The following is a 26,289-nucleotide window of genomic DNA, read 5'->3' as shown; positions in this document are numbered from 1 at the left end:
TGGCACCTGACCCTGCTGAGCCCTCCCTTGTTTGAAAGCACTCTCCAGTCCCCACTTTCCAGTACCACATTCCTCTGCTTTTCATCCAACTTTATTGGTCACTTTTTCAGTATTCTTACTGGCTCTGCCTTCTCCTTCCAAACACAAAATTTTGGAGTTGCTTGGAGGTTATTTCCAGAGTCCTGTCTTTTTCCTCTCTTCCAGGAATGTCAGCCCTCCCACCTTTGTCTCTCTAGTCCAGACCACTCCCAGGGCACAGAAAGGTCTTGGATAAACATATGCCTACTTGAGGACCTATTTGAACTTCTGAAAATCAGAATTCTTGTGTCTTCCAGCCAAAGCACCTCCTCAACCCTGTGTATTCTGTCTCAGTCAATAGCACCACTGTTGGCCTGGCTGCTGAATCCAGAAACAGGAGACTTTCTTGACTCCAACCTCTCTGTCTTCGCTATTCTTCTAATCCATTATTGAACTCTGTGGTTCTATGTTAAAAAGACATTTTGAATCTATACTTGTCTCTGTAACTCCTTCCACTACCCTTGTAGCAATGAAGGTCATCACAACCTCTTGCTCTTACTACTACAGTAGTTTCCTAACTGGTTTCCAGGTTCCAGACCTTTTCCTACCCAACACAGTCTCCAAATATGTGTGGTCTTTCTAACCATAAGTATGTCGTATCACTCAGCTGCTTAAATTCTCCTGGGTAACTTCCCATTTTATTTAGAAATATTAGTAAATTCAGACTATCCTTCGGGACTTAGAATATTCTTTATCATCTGGCCTCTGCCTCAATCTTCAACTTCACTACATGCCACTCTCCCAGCCACTGGTTATACTGGTCCTCTTTTCCACCTTGAGGTCCTCAAAGGTTCTGTTCCACGGGCTTAGGACTCCCTGCCATTTCTGGTTTACAGGACCTTTATCTAATACAGGACTCAGGTACAGGTCCAAGGGAGACAGAAGTAAGAGATCCCATGGATTTATAATTGCTCCTACTCTCTCAAGCTACATCTTTGACCAAGAGTCCAGTTCCAAAGTGGTTATTTTCCCTGGCAGTACCCTGATTTCTCATATAAACAGACTTTTCTGACCATGTCCTTCCAATAGTTCAGACCTGTCAGTAGGTCTGAATTACAGGGGTAGAAACAATCCTAAAGCATATGCTGGGATGCTCACTGCATACCAACATGGGTATCTCCAAATTATCTTGCCTGTTGGGGTTAACAGTTCTTGGAGTTGGCTAATTAGCAAGCCTAGGAGAATGACCACTATGGAGGCATCACATTCTGGAAGAATTTCTTAGTGTATTAGTCAGGCCATCCAACATTTTGGCCCAGCTTATTTCTTCATTCACTATTCTACCCACACACATGCATCTTGCTACCCACACACAATTCATTGCTTGATGAATTTACCTTTCACAGTTCTGTTTTCATTCTCTACCTGTGATACTTATTTAGCCACTGTGGAAGCCACACTCTCCTTCAAGTCCTAGTCTGAATGTCAACTCATGAATACTCTGAATCTAAGTGTTCATCCCAACAGTAGCTTAGTGTTATCTTCTTGGAGCTCCAAGTGATGGTGCTTATCTCCCACTAGTGGCCCCTGCCACATCCTACCATGGTAGACCAGGCACCATGCTATGCATTTCATAAGCCTTATCTAACATAGTACCTATGAGATAGGTACCATCAAGAGCCCCAGTATACTACCCATGAGGAAAATTAAGCCTAGAAAACGAAGTGGCATGTCCACATTCATAATTCAAACCCAATCTGTTCTACTCTATCATGCATTATTTTAGCCATTGCACTATTTTGCCTCATTTCAAAGCATGACTCTCCACATTCCTTGAGGCTCATCTTCATATATACTAGGCCTCCACAGCATATGAAACACTGACACTTTCCAGGTCACACACTGTTAATAGAGTGGTTTCCTATTCTGCTTCTGTAAAGTCTCTTAAAAGTGGCGGGAAGGTAAAGAAAGGTCCATCCACAACAGTATCAACTATTTGTTATAATGAGAAAAAGTTGGGAAATTGATATCTAAATGTTTCCAACACCAACATTAGCTTAGATTCTCTTCCCCACCCTTGGCCTAGGAGGGTCACACCAAGACAAGTCAGACTGCCCTTTGGAGCCCATTCATTAGAGAAGGGAAGTGTTTATGTGGCCTCAGCTTGGGATGATATAATGATTGCCTTTCCTCCCAGCAGGTCTCACCCCATCTCAGGAAGACGTCAGGGGTCAGCACAAGGACAAACTCTGTGTTGATGAGTCATTCTGGGAGAAGGCCAATCATAGGATGGAGGTGGACTCCAGGGACTGGTGAAAGGAAATGGTACCTTTTCCTTTAAGAACTGAAGTTGAATTTAACCTTAGTCTGATGGCATGAAAAACCACCTGGTCTGTCTGGCTGGGGATCCAGGAAAGGGAACAAGGGTCCCCAAAGAGGAAGATGTATGGACTAGTTTCTGCCATGGCCCTTGGGAAATCTTCGCTGCCAAGTCTCTGAGGAGCACAGGTGAGGCAGGTGTCAGAAATACGGGCCCGTTTTGTTTTTTCCATTTGTAAATCTGGTTCCATTAAAAGAAGGAAGAAGTGGTGGAAAAAGTGTACTTTTGAGGAGGCAGTAGAGTGGTGAGGCCAACAAACTCTGGTTTCTCTCCAAGCCAGTACATCTGCTGTGGTGCCCTTGGAGTACTGTTGAATCATACGGTGAAAATGCTGGAGCCTCCAAGTATTACTGCCCTTTCTGCTTCTACTGCCATTACCACCATCCTCAACATCAATACCATAACCTTGGCCACTCTTCCAACTACCGCTACTATCACTAGCCACTCTTTAGTGTCATTGAATTATTTGGCAGGTACCATTATAGGTGACCAAATGTTTACTTTTCATTAATGTATATAACAGGAATTATTAGAGGAAACCAAGGTTTAGAAAGGCCAGACAAGCTGACCAAGGCATACTTCTAAATGGCAGAGCTCTTACCCAAGTGCATCTGACACCAAGGCTCTGCTCTTAACCACTATGACAGATGAAAGATTCCCTTTGGGGCAGAGAAGAAGAGTTCAGATTAACAAACCACAAACCATAAAGTAAGGATAAAGCCTACTCCACATCTCTCATCCCCAACTACTCCTCTCCTGCTCACTCATACTTTGTGACTCCATTGCACTCTTTAGAATAACCAGTCTCTCTCCTTCTCCTTTGGGGCTATCACTCCCTTGCCTATTTCTACCATGCAAGATGTGATTTTCATGTTTCTTCTAAATTGCTATAGCCATTCTTGCCTTCTCAGCAGGTCATTGTGACCTCTGCTTGAAAAATGCAGGAAAAAAATTCAGGAAAAAACTCTCATCCCTCAATATCAATCACTGCAGAACAGGTAGGCCAAATATTAACATGTGAGGATTTGGCCAAGCAAGGAGCATCTCCAGTCTCATCATAATGGCATCCAGAGAGCCCACAGCACCCCACTGAGTTCAGGGGAACTCAGTCATAAAGGGACATCCCATCTCTCCAGGGATCCAAAACCAGTTATTCCCTCACCAGAAGGTTATGAGCAAAAGAAACATATTTGAGTCTGGAAGCCTGAACATGCTTTTCAATCATGAGCAAAGCATTAATGTTGATACAAATCTGGACAGGGAGACAGTCTGCTGAAGGTTCCTGAAGTCTTTTCTCTGTTATGCCAGCAGCTGAGGAGAGAATCACCCAGGTAGCAGTTTCCTATTGCTGGCTTAGAAAGTTTTCCAGTGGACTCTTCAAGCATAAATATATTGGAATGAGTCTGATCCCAGGAAAAGCAACAAATATCAGGAAAGTGGAACATAAATCTTGCCTAGGGTGGAGATTCCCTGACAGTAAGATTATTATTTTTTTTTCACTAGTGATACAAGAGAGAATGTGAAAGTTCAGCCTGATTTTGTGAGCTATGATCATAGTATTTCTCTTTCTGGAAGAAACTTGGCATTGCAGAGTGTTTCTGTGATTTAAGCTTATGGAAACTGAATTTACTGGAGACTCTGTCTGTAGTTGCATATCCTGCTCCCACAGTTGGGAGCCAGTTCAGTGGGATATGCCCTGAAGTTGGTAGACAAGCATTGACTGACGTTTTGGGACTGAGATAGGGAGAAATCAATCCACTGCTTATACTTATAGTAAAATACATGGGAAGTAAAGCATGTTTCACATTACAAAATTCATACATTAAAACAGGTATAAAGTACATCCTGGAAAGTCCCACCCTTAACTTCTAGAAGGCCAATTTAACACTATTTACAACAATTATAGCAGCCAACACTTAACAAGGCCTTGTTCTGTAGCAAGCATTTTGCATGTATCGTGTCACTCAATCATCTTGACAATTCTATGAGATAAATAGCTATATTATGCCTATAGGTAAAACTGACACAGAGAGGATCAGAAACTTTTCTAAGTTCATACAGAATATGGGTCAGCATAAACATCCGACCTTAGGGTGTTAAACTACAATGCCTATGCTATTAACTTCTATATAATGCAAACTAAGGATCAAATAAAAGAAACTCGAAGAGTCCCAATTTAATTGTTGTTCCCCATTCTCTAACTCTTGAGATTCTCAAAGTCGTACATGAAGGTAGACTATAGGAATAAAGAACAGCTGAGTTACTGGGGCCAAAGTCCCAAACCACCAGAGGCAAGCTGTTTTTTTTCCCTCAAATATACAAGGGAAAGGTCTTCACCTCTTGCAGTTCATGAGCTGGACAGATATCTAATTAAGAAGCCTGTACTGTTAAGAAGAAAGCATGGTGAGTTCTGATGAACTGACCACACAAACTTAAGTCGGGAACACCAAGTTCTCATTGCCTTGGTTTAATCTCATGCTTTCAGTTAGGCAGGACAACTAAACCAAAAGGTTGTCGGAGCCAAGGACTAAGACAGCAAAAGAGTCCTAGGAAGAAGGAGGAGAAAGCAGGCTGATCCACATATACTAGAAGCATAGAAAGGTTTTCAAAGCTAAACGAAGGAACAGATGGAGATGGGCTCAAGTTTTTGAGCTTCCAAACAACATGGAATCGTTCTAAGAAATAACCAAGGATGAAGTGTTGCTCCTAGAATTAAAAAAAAAAAAAAAAAAAAACGAATCCAGTTTTACCTGATAAAACACCAATTCTGATGACCACTTTTATCTCTTTTTGACTTCAAACTTAAACCAGAAAATTAATAACATATTCATTAATTTGTTTCATTGTTTTTCTCATCAATTACATTTACACAATTTCAGGAAGGCCAATGTTCACCTGTAACATCTTTATTATTTTTAACTTTAACCTGAATTCAATGGGTAGCAGACTTCACATGCAGTTAGTGTGAGCCTTAATCAAAGAGCTTTATTGTGTGTTCTAACAGGAAGCATATCTATAGTCCTCTTCTGTTAATGACAGGGGGGATCTTGAGAGCACACGCACAGACACACACAGCCTTGATGTGTGCTACCAATAAGATACGTTCTACAGGGACCATTGAGTATTGCCTTCCATAGGAGAAGAGAGGATAAAATTTTATAGCAGGAAGTAGCTAAGATGATCCTCTTTATAACCTGACCATAAATAAATCGAACCAGTGGATGATAGACACCAGAGCTCCATGCTCCACAGAACAACTGGGTCATTTTGACTGCTTCTGAATAGAAGTAAACAGAGCTTTATGTAAAATTGTTTATACTGGCCAGACTTCAAGAACTTCAACTTTAGTGTTGGATATTTCAAAACCCTCATAAATTAATGGGTTATCCCTCCATAATTGGAGCCCAATGGATCATCTTCTGATGCCTGGAGGGCAATGGGAGACATTCCTGTGTGTGGCAGATCTAGTCAGTGGCTCTCATCTACAACAAGGACATTTCATAACTTCCAATACTTTGTCTAAGAGGAAACTAGGAAGGAAACAAAGGTGTGAGAAAAGGGACCTTTCTCAGGGATTCAGACAAATATTAGAGCCAATGTTGATTTCCTTAGCAAACCAAATGATCCTTTTTGTGATGGTTTTCACATGTGAATTTTTACTACCCTAGTCCTTAATGTTACTTTAGATTATGCCTTTTTCCAGGGCTTACCCTTTAGCTTGTTGAGCTCCTCCTTAGGCTTTCCCTGGGATGGGAGCAAGGGCTTCAGAGTAAACACAGTTCTTCTATCAACAGGACTTCATCTTGACTCTCTCCAGAACCACACTATGTGGTAGAAGCCAGTGTCAACTTCCACATGGTGAAGGATGCCACTGTGCCTGAGATCTGCAAAAGAGATGGGGGTTATTTCCCAGCCTGCTGCTTTACTTGGCATGCAACTATTATGTTAAGAAAGGGCCTAACAATGTCCTCTTTTATATCAGGATATGGGCCACCCCCATCTCCCAGCCAAAACAATAAAAGGAGCATTTGATATGCAATAAAGTGGCTGTTGCTCAGATGACCCATCCTCCCAAGTTCCATAAACATGTACCTGAGTCTTAAGGGAGAAGGCAGGAGGCTCAACTTGACAAGAGAGGTTTCACTAAAATCTCTGTAAATCATTGAGTCCCCAGAAGAATTCCTTTTCTATTCATGTAATGAATGGAACACAAATATGAAGAAGAATAATTCTTCCCACTTTAAAGGGAATGGGAGCAGCTTTAGCATACCGGGGAATGTAGAAAACATAGAAGAGTCGTGTTCTATATAGCAGTGACAGGTTATGGTTTCAAAGTAGCCAAGGCTTTGGCTGATGATTCATGAGAAGAAGTTAATGATGGGTGCCTCTAGGTTTCTGAGAACATGGGAGAACATGTTACCCACGAAAACATGAGGACAGAGGCAAGCTATTTACAAGAAACTGAAAATCTCATAGTGGAGGATGAGATGGTGAAGGGATAAGGTAGAAGTTATGTTCTGTTATGTTTTCTAATCCCAGTTTTATAGTCTACATTGGTGTGAGACACATATGCTTGTACAACTTGGCCTTATTATCATTCTGCATAGCTTTCAAGGACCAAAGGCTTGAGGGTTATTCTCTCTCCACCTCACAATAAGCTGTTGACCAGAGGATCCTTCATGGTTCCATCAATATCCAATCTCTTCTAGGCCAGATGGAAAATCTACCTGGCTACCTTTGCACACTTACAACAGAACTTCTCTTTATCAGCTCTACTCCTTTTTCCTGTCATGAAACTTCGGTTGAGCACAGGTCACTGAATCATAAACCATTAGAGTTGGAAGGTAGCCAAGAGATTCTCTGGCCCAGTGATTTTTTAAACTGTTTTTCATAAAAAGATTTTTTCCAATGAAATTTTACTCAAATCTCAAAATATAAAATAAACATAGTAGCTATGATTCAACATGGCATTTTGATCATAACTTTTTATTACTTGTACCCAGTAAATAAATATAGATAGTAGAATTAGAAAAAAAAAATCATTGTTTTGCAGTCCCTAATGAAGCCATGGATTTAGGCAGGAACCATGAATGGGTGCTGAAATCATAAGATGAAAGATTGATGGGGAGCTTCACAATACAAGATCAGGCTGACATCCACAGAGCCCAGTGATCACACCTATTATTAGTAAAAGTGGGTTAATCAGCTATGTTGTGCCTTCAGAGCAGTTGCAGCAGGGAGTATAGAGCATGACTTATGAAGTACTCTTGCCCGAATAAATAAATAACGAAATAAACTCAAAAATCTTTCCTCTAGTTTCCAGGAAATCTAATCACATCAGTTTCCAGGAGCTATGGGTCATAAAAGCATAAATCAAACAATACCATGAGGAAGCAAGCAGCCAAATTCAGAATGTAGGACAGTCTACAGAACTAATATCCTAGTTTCTCCAAATGATCAAAAGAATGTACAGTGAGCTGGATTATTGCCCAATTATTCACTCCCTTTTCCTGTGAGAAGATTATACTTTCAGGCCTATTGCTCTTTGGCTGACCATTCTCTCAAGGAACAGAGTATGTTCCTGTCCTATTGGTGTTGACTGGGCCCCATGACTTGCTTTGACCAATGGCAAGTAAGCAGCAGAGATTATGCCATGTCCAAGCAAAGCCATGTCAGCTATGCCATCACCAGCTTTCTTGCCCCTTTATTTCTGCCACAAGAACGTCCTGACACAAATAGCCTGGGTCCCAGAAAAACAAGACACATGGAGAGAGGCCAAAGGACTGCCCAACTGCAGACAGTGTGCACTGTGGTCCAGAAATTAAAAAATTTAATCTTTTATGTCATAGCTGTTGAGATTTGGGGGTCATTTGTTACCACAACAAAACAGGTAAATGTAATATGGAAAAAAATATGCAAAATGAATTATTATAGAATAAAAGAAGCTGGAGAAATGTAACCATTGAAGATATTTCGTGAACCATGATTAGGCCTCATTTCAAACTATAAAATCTCACTTTGGGGAAAACAGAAGCAATATTAACAATCTTTGTGTATGACAGAATGTTAAGGGATTGTTGATTGTGTTAGGTATGAGAAGTTCATGTATGCATGTATTTCTGAATTAGAGATATATACTGAGATATTCAAGACACAAATGACATGATGTCTGGATTTGCTATGAATACTTCTAGAAAACAAAGTAAGAAATGAATAAGCTGTTCACAAAACATTGATAATTGTTGAAGCTGGATAATGAATACAAGGAGGTTAATTACACTATTATCTCTAACTTTATACATGTTTTAAAATTTTGCCTAGTAAATAGGTTTTAAATCATAGTGAATAAATTAAAAGGTATTTCAAAAAATGACAGACAGGACATGAAGGAAGTCATCAGTAGACAAAATTATGAAATTCCTTAAATACGTAAAGTGTTTAGATGAGTGGGAACTTAGAAAGTAAGGTTGAGGGGCCGGGCGCGGTGATTCATGCCTGTAATCCCAGCACTTTGGGAGGTCAAAGCAGGCGGATCGCAAGGTCAAGAGCTCGAGACCATCCTGGCCAACATGGTGAAACCCCGTTTCTATTAAAAACTCAAAAATTAGCTGGGCGTGGTGGCGCATGCCTGTAGTCCCAGCTACTCGGGAGGCTGAGGCAGGGGAATCATTTGAACCTGGGAGGCAGACGTTGCAGTGAGCCAAGATTGTGCCACTACACTCCAGCCTGGCGACAGAGCGAGGCTCCATCTCAAAAAAAAAAAAAAAAAAAGAAAGTAAGCTTGAGAAAGCTTCATTCTCAAGTATGTGCATGTGTGGTGGAGGGTAGCAGGGGTTTTCCTGGCGGAGGGTATTGATCTGCCCTGGAGAGCTCAGTATAAAGCCGACAACTTTACCACATTCACCCATCCAGACATCTGCATACAGAATGATATCTGGTAAAGTATTTTCCTTTCAAGTGAAAAATAACAGACTTCCTTTTCCTTTAAACAAGGCAAAACCTGTCTAAGGAAAACTAGAGCAGCTAATGTGGGTACTGGTGCCCAAGAGCAAAGCACTCCAAAATGTAGCATCTAGGCCTTTTCAGCCCAATAGCCAGCTCCTCCTGTTTTCACCCTAAAGTGAAGCCTACCAGCCAATCAGCCCTGTCCACAGAGGAATGCCAAACAGGCCAATATTGCCTTATTCTTAGATGTGAATGGACTATGAAGAATCGCTATACAATTGGGGAAGGTCTGCAGTTCAACAGAGATAAACACAGGAAAAGTGACACCAGAGAAAACAGAAATAACTAGGAAACAGGATAATATTTTTTAAAAAAGAAAATCTTTAAATTAGCATTCTCAGAGATACTGAAACAAGGCAATGCTCATAAAACAAGAGCAGAATTCCATGAAAATGGAAAAACAAGAGGTAGTAGAAAGGACTGCTGGAAATTAAAATTCAATCCTAACTCCTACCCTGCCCTGGTTTTAAAAAAAGAAGAAGAAGCAACAAAAGAAGATATAATGGAACACCCTCAAAAAGGAAAGAGAAATCTGATACTTTCCATCACAGGGAAAGTGAAGGAAACTTTTGGGGCACCTAGAAGTGGGAAGTAACTGAAGCAGATAAGAGAAGAGTAGAATAGAAGAGAAGAGTACTAGAAATCTGCCATTTATCTGACAGAACAGTGGAATTCTAGAGCTTTGTTTAGATCTTTGGTGTTTTCATCATGTCTGGTTTTGTCACCATGTCGTTTCAGAATATGTGACATGCACATGTGCAGAAGCAATTTAATGTGATGAGCATAATCTAGAAATGTAAAACCAAAGAAGATTCAGCAGTATATGGAGTAAATCCTCAAGTATGTAATAACTCAGCCAGGCTTTTATTTCTAGAACTGAGAATTTCAAAGTCCAGTCCCTACATTCATGGTCAGCTCTTGGTGTATACAGGTTAAGATTAAAGACAAATCTAAGAATCTCTCACAGGGATGTAAATCAGTTAGAGAAGTTCCCATCATTTTGATTTTGAAAGCTGGAACTAAGTGGTTTTCAGATGAGAGCTATGCTTGAAATTTTTATAAAAAGAAAATGTTTGTGTGTTGAGAAAAACTCCATTCACACACATACTCCCCACTCATTGAGTACATATTAATTCACTGCAGTACATTATCAAAAAACTAAAGAATATGTCAAAATTACTTTTACACTGGTTAAATCTAAAAAATTTATAGAACCCATGGCTAATGATTTTGGGGGAAATATCCAATAATGAACCTTGAAATCACATGTCATTTCTGGTAAACACACACAGACACACATTTGGGTGTAACATGAAAGGTATTCTTAGAAAGCACTTGCTAAATTGTTTATTACATTTTATCTAAAGACTAACGTGTCGATTACAAGCCATGTTTCAAAAGAAATTGTTCGTTTGGGCACATGCTTTGGCTGAAGGAAGCTTCAAGAGGTTAAAGGAAGAGATTCCTTGCAAACAAAGTTGAGTAGATATTAACTTTAAATGATTTTGAACTTTGTCTAGGCTCTAAGTGAAAAAAATCCATTTGTATATTAAAGAAGAGAAAGGCTTTTATGAATTCTAAGAAAGGGTACTGTCAAAAAAAAAAAAAAAAAAAAAAAAAAAAAGACTGATCTCAGGGGAAATTAGACCGCGGATGCTGTGGAGTCCTGGAATGGCTCCAGGCTGCACAGCCCCCTCCACGAGTCGCGGCTGCACAACCAGTGTATGTTCACAGCGGGAACCCGTGGCTCTAGGCAGCAGCCCTGGGATGGATGCACAAATACAAATACATTCAGCATGGTTATTCGCCAAACTGCCCCAAAGGCCTTCACCAGCCCCACACACCGACTCCACCTTCCATGGGCCTGAAACAACCTAGGAGGAATTTGGAGAGCCTCTGATTTATGGTGGTGAAGCTTTCCTTCCTTTCCAGCCTGCTAGAAGGAAAGAAGCCGAATGAAACACTACTCATACACAGACTTCTAAGCCATGGGTGGCATTTGCACCTAAGTTATATCTTCAACTTGGTATACACACAGGATCCCCTTTCCTTTAAAGTATTTAAATAACTTTCTAGAAACTTCAATATGCTAAGCATGTATATTTTCTAGTACGGTCCTACTGTTCTTTCCATGGAATAAACTGACAGACAGCTGTAAGAGTGTGGGTTTAAGAGTAATGTTTTAAGAGTGTGTGTTCTGGAGTCTGACTTCCTATGTGCACATGAAAGCTCTGGCATGCATGGTTTTATGACCTTACGAAAGTTACTCAAGCAATCTAATTTTCAATTTGCCCACCTGAGAAATAGAGATGAAGACAGTGTCAATCTTACAGAGTTATTATGAGGATTGAGATAATCTCGACAAAGTTGGAATATTGACCTGTCCAGAGGTATTATGGTTGCAATTAAAAAAGGGAAAAAAAACCCAAAAAAACAAAAAAACCAGCAACTCAGAATGGCCAAAACAATAAGTAAATGTATGTTTCATATAAGTTGGAATCTAGAAAAGCAAGCTTCAGCACAAAATAACTGACAATTCAATGGGTTGTCCAAAACCCAGGTTCTTTTCCCCTCTTCTATGGTATTCTTGGCATTGATTTCATCCCAAAGCTGCTCTCTGTCTTGGTCACATAATGGCAGCCCATGGACAACATTAAGACGACCTGTGGCATTATTTCTTGTTCATGTTCAGTTAGAAAAGGTGAGACAAACTTTCCCAGAATCTTTCCAGGAGGTTTCCCTCATCCCTTGGACCAGAATTAGGTCCCATGCTCATTCTAAAATAATCACTGCAGGGAGACTAGGACCACCAAGCTTGGCACAGACTCATCTTTGCAGGAGAGATGGATGAAGGGGAAGATTACGTATAGATTCTGTAAAGGTTAGCTTTTATTAGCATTCTGGTCTACACACTTATAGACTTACAGGAAGTTTTTCTAAATATGCAACTGGTTATTGCCTCAAAGGTCTTGAAATGACAAACACATTTTATTTGTTTTGTCGCTTCAGGTTGATTTCTAGTGGCTGTCTAAAGCGATACTTAAGAAGGATTCAGGGGTTCCAACTGTGTTGAGTAGGAGAAGGAAAAATGATTAGTTGTAGGAATTAGCCTGGAATGGAAGACATGGCCTCATCAATGCCATGGGTAGGACTGAACAACTGGGTGCTGTTTCATTTTACACTCTTTCGTTCTGCCACCTTTTAAACTTTAGACAATATGGAACTACACTAACATGTCCTCAAGCTTTTTTGACTAAAACCAGAAGCACATCCTCCCCATGGAAAAATAAATTTCTGAGAGAAAGATTTCTGAGACAGTGAGTTTTCTCAACGGTCCAATTCAACAACTATTTCCTGAACACTAACTTATTTCCTGTGTTGTGCCAAGTGCTAAGCAGAATACAAAAGACATGTAAGACAAACTCTACCCTTAAGAAATTTCCAATCTATCTCAGAAGAAAACATGTGAGCAGTAAAGGGTTAATAGTAGAAAAGACCATCTAGAACTCAGAGTGCAAGGAAATTGCTACCGCCATTTTAATTGGCCATGACTAACTTGACCAGGGAGAATCCCATAATTAAGTGCAGTGCCGTTTGGCAGAGTGGCATATGGGCTCTGCCTAAATCTGTAACAGGGACTGATACTTTCCATGGAGCAGGCAGACAGATGGCCTGAGATTTTCAGACTTAGCTTCAGTTTCTCCCACGTATTAATCATACCCACTACTGTGACCTTGTATAAATATATATTCTTCCAGTAAAGGATAGATCTTGAAGCCTGATGAGGAGGTACGTTTATAGATCTCTAAGTATGGTAGTGGCTTCTTAGGCTCCTGCACCTTCTTGCAATACAACTCTTAGGATTCCCAGTTGAACAGCATTGATCTATCAAAGTGGCTCTGCACTCTTGGCCCTAGAGAATATGTTATACAGAGAATATATTGTATATCACAAATTCTTACATGCTCATATCAGTGCTACATGTCTATAACTAATTTGGAGCAGCTAAGCCTGATAAAAATTTACGGAGTGATAATAACAGCAACAGTTACTCACTAACAGTCACTTAATCCAGAGCACTGTATAGGCGAGAAGAATCATGATATAAAACTGAAAAGAAAATGTCTCTGGCTTACAAGATATTTATAATCTGGTTAATTTAATATAACAGAGATATATAGAACAAAATGTATAAACGAACATACAAGACTACTATGTCTCATCTAGGTCTCTACTATCTCAAAGGCAGATTATGACAGTTGGTTCTTTTGGCTCAATTTTGGTCCACTCTATACACAACTGTCAGGGCCGTCTTCACAATGTATAGCTTTGGATGAGTCATTTCCTTGGTGGAAAACCTACAACGCCATCACAGTGCCTACAGAAAAATTACCCTCTTGACTTTCAAGGTCTCCAACTATCATCTGAAATCTGCTTCTTCCCAGTCTTCCAATCTATTGCCATGTAATTGCCCTCTTTCACTACCCACAAGGCTCCTTTAACTAAATTTGTTTACTTAAGATTTCTATTTCCAAATATGCCAATGGTGTTCCTGCCTCCACGGCCTGCTCACCTCTGCATGTAACACTCTTCATGCCTCTACTTATATGAGTCTTGTTTTTCTTTGAAAATAAAGGCTCATTTCCTACAAAATTATTTTCCTAAGCACAGCAGTTTACAGAGTCATTCCCATCTCTGAACTTCAACAACACTGGCATTTCTTAGGTAATAGGATGAGTTATTATGCATCAATTTTATATGTCTTGCCTCCCAACCTTGGTTTTAAGTTCCTTGATGTTGAGTACCTGTCCTAATCCTCTCTGTATAGCCAAAACTTAACAAACACAAAATCTTCATCAATGCTTTTGATGGCAATATAAAGTTAGGCATAAGTACTGAGCTGAGTAAAGGAGTAATCAGTTATAACCAGAATAAACTGGAATTAATTTTTCAAAGGTTTACTAGACCACTGACTTTTAAAATTGGATTTGGAAGAAAGGGCAGGAATGACTGAAGTGTGAGAAGGAGGAAGCAAGAAGGGCGTAGGTTAAAATGGTGGCTGTGGACATGGAAAAGAATGTGGACATGGAATGGGTGGGCCTGGCAGCCTGGCCACATTCTGATAATGCAATAAAATCAACAAACCAGTGCAGAAGTCTGGTTGCCAGATGCCCTTCCCATTGCATATCTTCTAGGTGTAACTTGCTGAGGTCTACAGAGTCAACAATTAGGGCCAAGAAAAAGTCATCCTGTAGGCTCAAATTCTATCTTATGACCTTTAAATATTTTTTTCAATTCATTTCTTTAAAATACCATTTCCTTTGGCAAAGTAGTTTTTTTCCAATGGGAAGCTTGTTGGTAAGTTTTTTGGTCCTCATTTTAACCTTGTTAGAACAATTGGACAGAATTGCAAATGTTGATTAACATTTTGCACATGTATTTATCCTCTTTTTCATGTCCTCAAGTCCCTCTCGGAAGCTCCATATTGTAGAGAAGATCCTATGACTTCTAGATCTGCAGGTTTTCAGTGGGGTAGGGTACGTTACTGTTATGTTCTGATCAAGGGATCAGCCAGGTTTGGCTGAGGCTGCACAGCTGTGACCCAGTCAGCAAGCCCTGACTTCAGACCCCTCTCATGCTCAACACTTTAGCTTTAATCCACCTCAGTTCTTCTCCAGAGCAGACATCTGAAGAGTGTGTACATCAAAGAGTTAGGAAGGTGTGCCAAGGAAGGTATGAATTCTCTCACTTGATATTTCTTAACTTTGTAAACACTCTACTTCCCTACAGATCTGGGTTACCAGATACCCAAAAGAGGTACAGTCAATTCCTCATTTAAAGTTTCTTTCTCCTTTAAACTTCACTGTTCAAAACTGTCCATCTATTTTCTCTATACTTATTCCATTCTCTGTGTATCCACAGTATGAAAGAAATAAGAATGGCAGAACTCAAAATACGGATCTTAGAAATTATGTCCTCAGAGCCCCTGACTCATCAGAATAAACCGTAGCCCAGAGGGGGATGCGGCCTGGTCAGTGTCACTTAGACAACTTATAGTTCTTTAATTATATTAAGAACTAAGATCTTCCCTGTAATTTGACTTATGTCCCTAATGTAACTGCAAATTTAAAGAACAATTAATGAGGACCCTTCTTTAGATAGAATGTTGTGCTTCCTCCACGTTAGAAACATACTCATTGCAAGAATCCAAAATAAGAATTTCACGAGAAGTCAGAACAAGAATTTTTCATCAAAAAACCACTATGGTAAGTTTTATCTGTGGATCAATTATACTGCAATCAGCCCACCTCTATCCTCCCTTAAACTTATATAATGTTAAAAAAAAAAAAAAAAGATAAATAGGACGGTCAGGCACCTGCTCTCCCACCTCAAGGATTAGCTTCCTCTAGAATAGTGTTTCTCCGCAGCAGCATTACTGACATTTTAGGTTGAGTTTTTGCTGTGGGGCTGTGCTGTGCATTGCTGAATGTTTATCAGTACCCACTATCCCCAGCTTCTACACCCTGGATGCCAGTAGCAATCCTTCTTCCCCCACACCCTCCTCCATGCTGCCCCCAGTTATGAGAACCAAAAATGTCTCCAGACATTACCAAATTTCCCATGAGGGAAAAAATTGCCACCCTCCTCCCAGAGAACCACTGGTCTAGAACGTGGAGGTTAGTTTGGGAAGTCCTTGCAGAAGTTTCTCATTAATATTTGTGTTCCATACCCTTTACTACCTACTCTACCATTACTGCTGTAATTTCTATCCTGAGCTCCCCCAAAGAGGTTAACATACAGCAAACAACACTGCCCTTTCAAAATGCCTCCTCCAGACAAGGGTTGACAAAGAGTGGAGATCACTGAAAGATGTGAAAACCAGAGGGTAAGGCTCACTGGCGGAGGTGGGGTTTTGGGGGACTATAAAGATGACCTGACTGCAGAAAGCACTCAGGAAGTTAAACTCCTCTCTGAATTTACAATTAATTATGTATTGCTATATAACAAACTATCTAAAATTTAATGGATTAAAACAATGTCAATGTATGTGGGTCAGAAATTTGGTGAAGGTTCAGATGGGCAGGTTCTTCTGCTCCATGTGGCACTGGCTGGGGTCATTCATTCAGGTGTATTCCCTTGGTTGCTGAGATAAGCTGGATATCCAAGAGAGCTTCAGTCACATGTCTGGTATACTGGTGCTCCTCCAAATGGCCCCCCTCTCTCTCCACATAGTCAGCTTGGGCCTCTTCAGAGGATGATTTTCGCACATCTAGCATGCTGGTTGATTTCCAAGAGCAAAAAAGGAAGATGCCATACCTCTTAAAGACTTAGCTTAGAAATGGCATGTGGTTTTAAAAATATGTGAAAGATACATATAGAAACAAATATCAATGTGTGGCTGGGTGTGTGTGTATGCATGTATTTCCTCCCTCATTTGTAAAGAGGACTTAGTCATAATGATATTCCAGTAACAATTAGCATGTCTAGTATTCAGACCTTGCTTTCCAAATACCATTTTCTAGTAAAAGGAACAAGCATTTTTTGGAGAACTGATTAATTCCAGGGCTACTGTAGGAAAAATACAACATGATCCTGAACATCTTGTATTGACAGAAAGTAAGAAAGTGTTCATAAAAAGGTAGGAGTGTGTTGAAAGGACATTCAATTCATGCTGAAGAAGCTCCCAGTGGCCAGATCTGTGACAATTTAAGCAATAAAATAATGAGTACAGTAAACGATAACCCACAAAATAAAATAAATGTCAACTGGTCCATATTGATATAAATAAATAATTGAATAAATAAACAAATGGAGAATGGGCAACTCTTACAATAGAATTACAGTTAATAAATCTAAAAACAGGAAAAATAGAAGTAGAATACCAAATAATTGTTTAAGGCAAGAATCACGGACAGATGCTAAAATTAGTGGGCGAAACTATAATGAAAAACAGAATATTTGCATATTTTCTATGGTATCCTAGAAAAAGCCTCCTCAAAAGATAACACATTCTATCTAATCCCTGAAATCTATAAATGTTATATTACATGGGAAAGACTTTATGGATGTGATTAAGTGAAAGATCTTGAGATGGAGGGGTTATTCTGGATTGTGTGGGTGGGCCCTGAATACAGCCACAAATTTCCTTACAAGAGACAGGCAGAAGGAGATTTGATGGCACACAGAAGATCATGTAAAGGAGGAGGAAGAAAGCAGAGTGAAAGAGAGACGATGTTACACCACTGCCTGTGAAGGTGAAGAAATGGCCATGGGCCAAGGAATGAAAGGAATGCAGCTTGAGATGCTAGACTATGTGAGGAAGGGAATTCATTTCTAGAGCCTCCACAGAGAGCACAGCCCTGTAACACTCTTCTTTCAGTTCAATGATAGTGATCAGAATGAAATCCAAAGACTTCCGGCCTCCAGAATTTTAAGAGAATTAAGTTCTATTGTTTTACATGACCACGAGTGTGGTAATTTGTTACAGCGGCCAAAGTGAACTAATAGAGTCTCAAAATATTTACCCGTAATATGCTTACTAATTACAGAAACAAACAACCAACCAACCAACCAAACAAACAAACAAAAACAAACCCAGGACTTTTAAAGGGAACTTGTAAGATGCCGCCTTAACTAAAGGACCAAAGTTAAAAAGACCAGTAATACAATATCTTAACACCATGTACCTCCTGTTACGATATACTGCAAAGATCCAAAATCACCTCTGAAATTTCTTGCCAAAAATACATAATCCTGATCTAATAATGAAGTATTTCACACAAAACCAAATTAATGGACATTCTACAAAATAACTGCACAATACGCTGAAGGTAATTAAACAAAGAAAGATTGCAGACTGACCCAGATTGGAGAAGACTAAGAAAAAATGACAACTAAAAGTGATGTGGAATCCTGTAATTGATCCTGGATGAGAAAAAAAATGACATTCATGGGTATATTCATTTACTATCACTGCATAGCAAATTACTCCTAGCTTAGAGGCTTAAAACAACAGTCGTTTATAAGCTTTCAGTTCCGTAGGTCAGAATTCCAGCACGGTGTATCACTACTCAGGGTATCACAAGACTGAAATCAAGCTGGCATGACTGAGTTCTTGTCTGAAGCTCTGGAAATGGATCCACTTCCAAACTCATTCAGGTTGTTGGCAGAATTCAGCTCCTTGTGGTTGTAGGACTGAGGTCTCTGTTTTCTTGCTGGCTGTCCATTGGGTCTTCTCTCACTTCCTAGAGGCCACCTGCATTCCTTGCCATGTAACTACTTCCAGCCATGGGGGTTTTCCACATGTCAAATCCTCTTTGTGCTTCAAATCTGAGGCCTAATGAGTTTGACCTCTAGACCCAGGTTTAAAAGACTCATGTGATTAGCTCAGTCCCACCTGGAGAGTCTCTCTATACTAAGATCAACTGATTTTGGACCTTCATTATATCTACAGATTCCTTCCCTAGCAGCACTTACTTAGTGTTTGATTGGATAACTGAGAGACAGTGTGTGTGGCTGGGAATCTTGGGGACCATCTTAGAATTCTGCCTACCCAAGTGAGACAATTGGTAAAATTTGAATAATGTTTATAAATTAGCTAATAGGATTATATCAATGTTAATTTTCCAACTTACATAATGATACATTGGTTATATAAAACATTAACATTAGCAGAAACTGGATGAATGTACATGGGAATTCTATGTACTATTTTTGGCATTTTTTGTAAATCTAAAATTACTTAAAGTAAGAAGTTTTTTAAAAAGCAAGTCATGGCCAGGCTCAGTGGCTCACACCTGTAATCCCAGCACTTTGAGTGGCTGAGGTGAGAGAATCACTTGAGGACAGGAGTTTGAGACTGGCCTGGCCAACATAGTGAGACCCCCAACTCTACAAAAAAATTAAAAATTAGCTGTGCATGGTGGTGCATGCCTGTAGTCCCAACTACTCAGCAAGCTGAGGTGGCAGATCGCTTGAGCCCAGGAGTTTGAGACTACAATGCACTATTATTGTGCCACTGCACTCCAGCCTGGATGACGGACCAAGGGCTCACCTCTTAAACAAAAACAAAGCAAGTCACAAGGCTATCTCGGTGTCATGGAATACTATGCAGCCATAAAAAGGAATGAGATCATGTCCTTTGCAGGGACATGGATGAAGCTGGAAGCCATCATCCTCAGCAAACTAACACAGGAACAGAAAACCAAACACCACATGTTCTCACTCATAAGTGAGAGCTGAACAATAAGAACACATGGACACAGGGAGGGGAACATCACACACCAGGGCCTATTAGGGGGTGAGGGGTGAGGGGAGGTAACTTAGAGGACAGGTTGCTAGGTGCAGCAAACCAACATGGCACGTGTATACCTATGTAACAAACCTGCATGTTCTGCACATGTATCCCTTTTGTTTTGTTTGTTTTGTTTTTTTAGAAGAAATAAAGAAAAAAGACTAGCTCAGTGTCAAAGGGAGGAGAAATAAAGTGCATTTCTTGCAAGAAAGAGGCACATGCACATATAGGGAGGAACAGATGGTGACTATCCTTGAAGGCTATTACAGACACTATGCGTAATAAAATAAAAATATGACCAGTTTCTGTCTCATAGAACTTATAATCTGGTGGGTGAGAGGATGTCTATTCAGCAGATATTTGTGATGTATCTTCTATAGAGTAGGCGCCATGATAACAACTGGAGATGCAATAGTGACCATGATACCCACAATTATATTATAGTTTAATAGAAGAGAACCACCAGTAACCAGATAATGATAGCTCAGTGTGTGACAGCTATTTTGGTCAGATAAGCATAGGGGACTAAGACAGCAAAAAACATGCAGCGAGCACTTCTAATTGTGCCAATTAGAAAGAGCTTCATTCATAGCTTAATAAACAAACATGAAGATGTACTTCTTTCTTGCTTCTGCTCCAATATTTGAAAATGTTCCAACAAACCAAAACTAAAAGAAGTTATCTGTTCAATTCACTGCTGTGTCTTCTCATTTTGTGGGACTATATTTTTTTGTTTAATTTGCTCATAGAGTAGGTTTTTATATAAATGCATGTTTTCCTACTAATACAATTTTTAAAACTCCTACTGGAGTTACATATACAATTCTAGATTTTATTTGTCCAAGAATCTGAAATTTAATTGGAAATAGGTTTCACTCATGTTCTAACAGTTTTCAGAATTTTTGGTAAGCCATCATTTATAAGCTTATAAGAGATGCTCTCTCTCTCTCTCTCTCTTGCTTTCTCCTTATATATAGGGAGAGCATATATATGTGTGTGTATATATATATGCTCCAATATTTGAAAATGTTTTATAAGCTTATAAGAAATGTTCTTGTAAGCTTATGATATATATATCATGTATTATATATGCAGAGAGAGATATAGAGACATATATATGGGAGCATGTGATATAGAGACATAAATATATATCTGGGGAGAGTTCTTATTTTATATATATTAATCTTATTTTATATATATTAATCTTATTTTATATATATAAAGAGTTCTTATTTTACATGGATGCGTCTTGTAAATCTACTTCCACTTTGTTCAGGAAATTAAAGGTAATAACTCTGACAACTGTCAGAGTCCTCTGTCTCCCCCCATCTGGGCCTATTCTAGATCTGAGAGCTTTTTTTGGCCGAGCTAATAAACCTTCCCCCAGAAATGCACCCACACAGAGACCCACCAAGCTACTCATTTCACCTCATGTCACCCAGGTTGTATGAGAGGAGTTGCATAAAACATTGAGTTTGGATCGTTGTCACCTCTCCGTGGTTTGTCAGTGAGTTCAGCTAATGATTCACTTAGCAAGTCTTCAGCACCACCTCTGGCCTGCATGCTGGGCTTACATCCTTGCCCTGGAGTTTTCCCAGACTCCAGAAAGTAAAGCTAGAGAATGATACAAAACATTTGGAACTCAGCATATGGGAAACGTGGACTTGGAGGTGGGAGCCCAAGTCACTGGCTACTTCGGCTCTGTCGTGTTTCTGAGAACGGGGGCTTCAGTCTTCTGTAGCCTCAGACCTCTCCCGTCGCACTGGTGGAGTTACTGCATTTCTGTCCTTCCCTGTGGCCGGTGTCAAAGCCATTGCAAGCATGTTCAGCTGTATGAAGAGGCAGTCCTAGATAGGAAAAGAGAGTTCATTTTTCTACCTCTAGAGATAGTGTTTCTTTAACTGGCCTCCCAAAATGGAAGCTATAATTTTCCTGACCCTTTCCAAGGAAAGAACACAACAGTGTTCATCAGGAGTACATTTCAAAGCTTCTATCAGGAACAGCTGGAAGTTTTTTGTAAAATCTAAAAACATAAATCCAGGACCGTCAGGGTGAATGTGTGTTACGCATGTTGCCACATCCCATACCAAGAGATGCTATGGAGATCCAAATTCTTGTGGGTTCACAAAGAGGTAAGAGGGGTGGAAAGAAAGGTATTTTCCTGTGGTAGTTTGACATTAATTTCTTTTCTTTCAATATCCCAGTTGCGTCTTCTGAAGCTGAGTCTCCTGTTTTATGGTGAGCACTCATGCAAAGTTCTAGGCGAGAGGAAGGGGTGTGGGTGATGGGATGCGAAGCAGGAAAACACTGTTCCCCCAATCTATGTGGTCAGGAGCCAAAGAAACTAACTGGAGTTGAATGGACTGTCACATGGTTAGTCTGCAAAGAAAGAGAAAGGGAGGAGGCACAGGGAGGGATGTAGTGAAGTGTTTTCAGCCTGTTGGGAGAAGAAAGCAAAGGGAACATGAGAATGGAATCACCCTATTTAACAAGGTAGAGGTGAGGGCACCGTCCTTCTGGAGGCCATTGGACTAAAATGGCCAGGGACAAACTATTCATCACCACCTGAGGCTGAGTAAATTTTCCTTCGCTAAGAGTAAGAGGCAAAGTCCAAGACCCAGCCTGATGCTGGAGCGGAACAGTCCCCCATCACGCCATCATGCTCTCCCTGCTCCTGCCCTAATGGAACTTCCTCTGCAACCACAACAGCAAGACCCACACTGTTCGGCTCCAGCATCTGGGGTCGGAACACAGTGCCTGGGCCTGGAAGGAAGAGTCTAGACTCTGCTCTGCATTCTATTTTATTTACTTTAGGTTTTCTCCCTTAGAACTGGGTGCATGCGACATAGAGCCAGAGAGCCTGAAAACTCTGCCACAGCCCAGAGTAGCATTTGGAGCACCCTTTCATTTCTTTCCCTGCATTTCAAGGGACAAGAAGTGGCAGCTAGTTATTAAAGAGCCACCCCACCCAGAGATTAATTCAAGACTGCTTGTGGGGGTGAAGTCATGGTGAGAATTACCACTAGTTATCTTCCTAATGGCTGAGAAAGGTCATTAGGAAGGTCGGACACAGGTTTTGGTATCCACGGTTGTATAACATGGATCTATAACTCTGTGCGTGTGTCAGTGTGTGGAGAGAGAAAGAGAGAGAGAGAGAGAGAGAGAAAGAGAGAGAGAAAGGATGAGGAGATGAAGAAAGGAGAGAAGAAAGAGGAAGAGGAGGGATTGGAAGATAAAAGGATGGGAGGAAAACGATTTTTACTCCAGAGAAGGAGAGAGAGGGGAAGAGGTTCAAAGGATGAAAAAAAAGACAAGTAAGAATGGGAGTAATCAGGACAAAGAGAGAAAGAGGCGAAAATGGAAGAGCGGGGAGGCAGCAATTGTTTATGTTGCAAAGGACTTTCTTTTCCTGTACTTTTAACCCTAAGGTCTTAATGAATGAGAAAAAAGAGCTGCTTCTCATGAAAACTCAAGGTGAGTAAATTCTGTTATCTGGGTAGTGTTCGAGCTCTTTCTAGTGCCTGCCCCTCCCTCTCAGCACCGACGTGTCAGGGTGAGTTCCTCCTGCCTGTGGCTTCCAGAGTCTTCCAAGGAAATGTGTCCTTGGATCTGCTGCTCCTGGGTGTGCTCTCTTTCCCTTTCCCCCAATCGAATTTGCCTATTCCAGTTCCCATTCCTCCAAATCTCTCTTTTTGTGCTTGTTTTCCTGAGTGTGTGGAATAAATGTATTAGTGCAAAGTATTTGCATTCATTTGCCTATAATACTTTAATCTCCTAAAGTGACACCGGAAGACGTATTTTTAAATGGGTGTTGGGGGAAACATATCAGGTGGAGTTGCTTCTGCTCCACTAATCCCACCACAGAAGCCTGTCCTACATATTGCCAATCTTGTTTAAAAGTTCAAGGCCATTTTGGGCACAGTGGCTCATGTCTGTAATCCCAGCACTTTGGGAGGCCGAGGTAGGCAGATCAATTGAGGTCAGGAGTTCGAGACCAGCCTGGCCAACATGGCAAAACTCCGTGTCTACTAAAAACACAAAAATAGCCAGGCAGTGGTGGTGCATGCCTGTTGTCCCAGCTACTTGGGAGGTTGAGAAATAAGAATTGCTTGAACCTGGGAGGCAGAGGTTGCAGTAAGCTGATATTGCACCACTGCACTCCAGTCTGGAAAACAGAACCCAGGCAACTGAGATGTTACAAAAACATTCAGGGCCATTCATGCTCAGAAAATGGCATGGTGTGTCTGTATGGAGAAACTATTTAAGCATCTTATGAAAGCAGTAATTCATGAAACATTTAACCCTAGTATTGCTATACTGGGATAGTAAGAAGAAATTCAATTATACCCTTATGCCTAAGAAAACTTTTAGACGGCAATATAAAAAACCTCTGTGATGGGTTTTTTATTTTCCCTAGCTGCTGTTTGAAATGGAAATATACACCTTTGAGGCATCTCTTCATCTTCCTTATCAAACACATGCACCAGTACTGGTACCACTAGATGAAGAAGGGAGAGGAGTGAGATTGACATCCTAACCTCCTAAAGATCACTCATACTATAATCAAGTCAAGCAACTGCTTCTTTCAGGCCCATTTATACCTCAAGAATTCCATCAATTAGAAGGCTCACTACATCAGGGAGTCTCCCATGAACAGAGGCAAATGCAAGGAGACTATCATAATCTTGGGGAACGAGTTTGAAAATGAATAGCCCAGGGTTAGGGTATGGAGGGCAAGAATGTGCATTTTTCCCACTCATCTCCTTTGCCAATTGAGAGCCAATGGTGAGCAGTTATGAGAAGAGGCTGAAGATCTGCACAGTCTGTCCAGCCTGGATCCGGCCTTCATTCTCAGATTCTTTAGTTCCATTATCTGGAGTATGAATCATATGCACGAATGCAGCATTTGTGGGACCTACAAGTTTCATATCTATAAAGCCTTTAAAATACAACATGCCAATCCCATAGCACAAAAGAGTCAGTGGTGAAATAGCAAACTCAGGTGAGATATGAGAAGGTGCAGCCTTCCCAAGGGCAGGAGTTGTGAAGTCTTCATACCAAAGCCCTGCCTTGTGGTGCTATCCAGCCTAATGTCCTGGTATGAACTAGCCTGTATAAAACCATCTTTGTTTTGAGATGGAGTCTCGCTCTGTCACCCAGGCTAGAGTGCAGTGGCGCTATCTCGGCTCACTGCAACCTCCGCCTCCCAGGTTCAAGTGATTCTTCTGCCTCAGATACCCAACTAGTTGGGATTACAGGTGCCTGCCACCACGCCCGGCTAATTTTTGTATTTTTAGTAGAGATGGGGTTTCACCATGTTGGCCAGGCTGGTCTCAAATTGCTGACTTCAAGTGATCCAGGTGCCTCAGCCTCCCAAAGTGCTGGGATTACATGCATGAGCCACTGTGCCCGGCCCCCTCTTTGTTTCCTTAAATCATGACTGTACTTCTAACCCCTAGGAGATGGATCAAACACATGCTCACACCAAGTAATTAGGTAGTCACACAAAGTTGATCAATGTTCATTTCTCTTCTGCTAGAGAAGCATTCAGCATATCAGACTGCTGCCTGGAAAATATCATGCTTGATTAATCAGAAAATCATGGCAGTAAAAAGTTTCAGGAAAAAAAAAAAACACACACACACACACAAGAAAAAGCAGCTCATTTGCTTATGGACACACTTCCAATTCTGTAACGAGTAGCCCATGGAGTTTCAGAAAATTTTCTAAGCCAACCTTAGACCCAAACCTGCCAGAAGGCAGGCCTTGACACAAACTGAACTTGAGCATATGGTATATTAGTAGTGTGCTCTGTTTCAGGAATGTGTAAGATAATAGGCCCCGATAATTAAAACAGCACATTTGTTTATAAGCATAACTTGATCTGGGGCATATTGTTAGAAATTTTAGCAAGCATGATGTTTCTTTCAGGACTAATTATTCATCTGAACTTGAAATATGTTCCATATTATTTATTTCACTAAATCAGTAGAGCACAGTGAATGCTTTCTGTTGGTTGACCAGTAGGTTCAAAGTTCTGGCTCATTTTGACTTGTGTAGGTGGAGTCCTAGATACTTACATACATAATTTCACTAGCAATGGTCTTTTTGTTTTAATTGTGACTGTGTCATGTCTGAAGACTGCACTCTACATGGATTTGAAAATTTTAGGGGAATTTTGAAAATTTTAGAGGAATTTTCTGTCCCCTATACATGATCAATATCATCCTACATATGTTTGCCCAGATATTTAGGATCTGCTCAGTAACTGAGTAAACTAACATTTCAAGATATCTACCCAGATCAGCAGAAGAAATGGTTGGGCCTGTATTTCAAGATATGTGGTTTTGCCAATTCTCTGCCATCTAATCTTTTACCATTCTTCATATTAAATGTACAAGCATAAAGAAATGTTTCAATACCTGGCCTGAAGTAAATGTCTCTGAGTATGCATTTGTGAATTAGCCAAGTGGGGAAAAGTACTGCATAAGGCATCCAATTACCCTTGTATGATGTGATTCTGACCAGTAGAATAACAGCAGGAGTTCTTCAGAATAAGATGTCCACAAAAAGCAAAGCAGAGAAGACAATA

General features: G+C 40.4%; 1 protein-coding gene across 18 annotated transcripts in view; it reads left to right on the top strand.

Moving 5' to 3' along the window:
- LOC105497742 (putative uncharacterized protein encoded by LINC01549) overlaps positions 1 to 26,289 on the top strand; it is a 98,170-nt gene that overhangs the window by 30,344 nt on the left and 41,537 nt on the right. For 5 of the 18 annotated variants that reach the window (XR_011622315.1, XR_003021754.2, XR_011622316.1 and 2 more), the window contains one exon: positions 2,219 to 2,603. The exons of 6 other annotated variants lie outside the window; for them this stretch is intronic. Coding sequence is in view for 2 of the 12 variants with exons in the window: in XM_071095082.1 (XP_070951183.1) it covers positions 2,219 to 2,359 (141 nt within the window). In the remaining 10 variants the exon portion in view is untranslated. Of the gene's footprint in view, positions 1 to 2,215; positions 2,604 to 6,192; positions 6,419 to 26,289 lie in introns of those variants that run through there. 7 more of the 18 variants (XR_011622311.1, XR_011622308.1, XR_011622309.1 and 4 more) reach the window with 3 other exon arrangements.

This window comes from Macaca nemestrina, chromosome 4, assembly GCF_043159975.1.
Source record: "Macaca nemestrina isolate mMacNem1 chromosome 4, mMacNem.hap1, whole genome shotgun sequence".
Lineage (NCBI taxonomy): Eukaryota > Metazoa > Chordata > Mammalia > Primates > Cercopithecidae > Macaca > Macaca nemestrina.
Note: the sequence above shows the minus strand (reverse complement) of the source record. Positions and strands in the feature narration are given on the sequence as shown.